General features: G+C 49.6%; 1 protein-coding gene across 4 annotated transcripts in view; it reads left to right on the top strand.

Moving 5' to 3' along the window:
- Positions 1–1,130, top strand: part of nbeaa (neurobeachin a) — a gene marked incomplete in the record, with an annotated part of 147,512 nt that overhangs the window by 105,661 nt on the left and 40,721 nt on the right. For 3 of the 4 annotated variants that reach the window (XM_014003306.1, XM_014003305.1, XM_014003307.1), the window contains 2 exon segments: positions 7–260; positions 468–905. In XM_014003306.1, coding sequence (XP_013858760.1) covers positions 18–260; positions 468–905 — 681 coding nt within the window. 4 annotated transcript variants of the gene reach the window in all.

The raw sequence follows: 1,130 nt of genomic DNA, 5'->3' as shown, positions 1-1,130 counted from the left end.
GCGGGGGTGGGGTCGGGATGGAAAATGGACCTCTTGTGGAAGTGGATTCTCTCTTGGACAGCACGTACTGCTCCGTGGTGCAGAACCTGAACGGGAATCTGGCTCCGAAGGATGAGGCGCCGGGTTCGAGGGCGGGAATYGGGACGAGCCTGGGGCTGTCTGGCGTCAGCATAGAGGAGGATGGAAACATGGGTCCTCTCATCACATTAGCTGATGACAAAGACAGTGTTCCAAGCAACAATGGATTCCTGTTCAGCAAGGTAGGAGGAAGGATATTATTGTCGCTGATTAATTAAAACTGTGCAGCCCATCCCTCCCCTGCTGACCTAGAATAAATTCACCAATCTGTCTTCGTCTCTGTTGTCTATCCTTTCWGCTTTCCTCAAATCAAAAATAGACTCATCTGCTGTTCTTTCTTAATGTCCTAATGCTGCTCTGGTTTGGACTGCCTCATTCATCTCACTCAGGTTGATGAGAAACTGCTTCCAGCTCTGGCAGCAACAGACCCCCTCGTGCTGCCCGGTCCAGACCAGCCCACTTCGTCGAGCGCCGTCCCCCCTCACTCCAGCACCAGCGCCAGCGATGACCTCAGCCTGCTGGCCCACATGACCAGCTGTGGCTCGGATCTGACCCAGAGCCACGCTGCCGGCGAGCTTCCAGAGGACGGGCCGTTCAAGATCCAGAGCTCTCTCGCTGACATCAGCTCCATYGCCGAGAGCCAGACCCAGCTCCAAGGAGCGCCGAGACCAGATTTCCCAGAGGGAGAGGGCACRACCGGGGCAGAGGGGGAGTCTGTGGGATTTAAGACCGGAGGGGACACGGCAAGCACTACTTCTGATACAGAGAGGTCAGATGATGGCAAGGATAAGGACATAAAGAAGATTCAAACTACTGCAACAACACAGGTTTGTTTGTGGTTTTGAACTCTTCACTACATTTAATGTCCACAAYATGTTCAATGAAAGTGACACTTAAAAAATACAAAAATTAGGAATTATTTAGAGATTACAGAGCTCGTCTCGTGACCACAAGACAATTGTTGCAGTCATTTTATTATACAGACTGTGGATTAATAGAAAACATTGGATTAATTCTATTTTATTTTTGATACAAGAATGAATAAGTAATTA

Source organism: Austrofundulus limnaeus, unplaced genomic scaffold, assembly GCF_001266775.1.
Source record: "Austrofundulus limnaeus strain Quisiro unplaced genomic scaffold, Austrofundulus_limnaeus-1.0 Scaffold17, whole genome shotgun sequence".
Taxonomy (NCBI): Eukaryota; Metazoa; Chordata; class Actinopteri; order Cyprinodontiformes; family Rivulidae; genus Austrofundulus; species Austrofundulus limnaeus.
The sequence above is the reverse complement of the archived record's forward strand: the minus strand, read 5'-3'. Positions and strand labels throughout refer to the sequence as shown.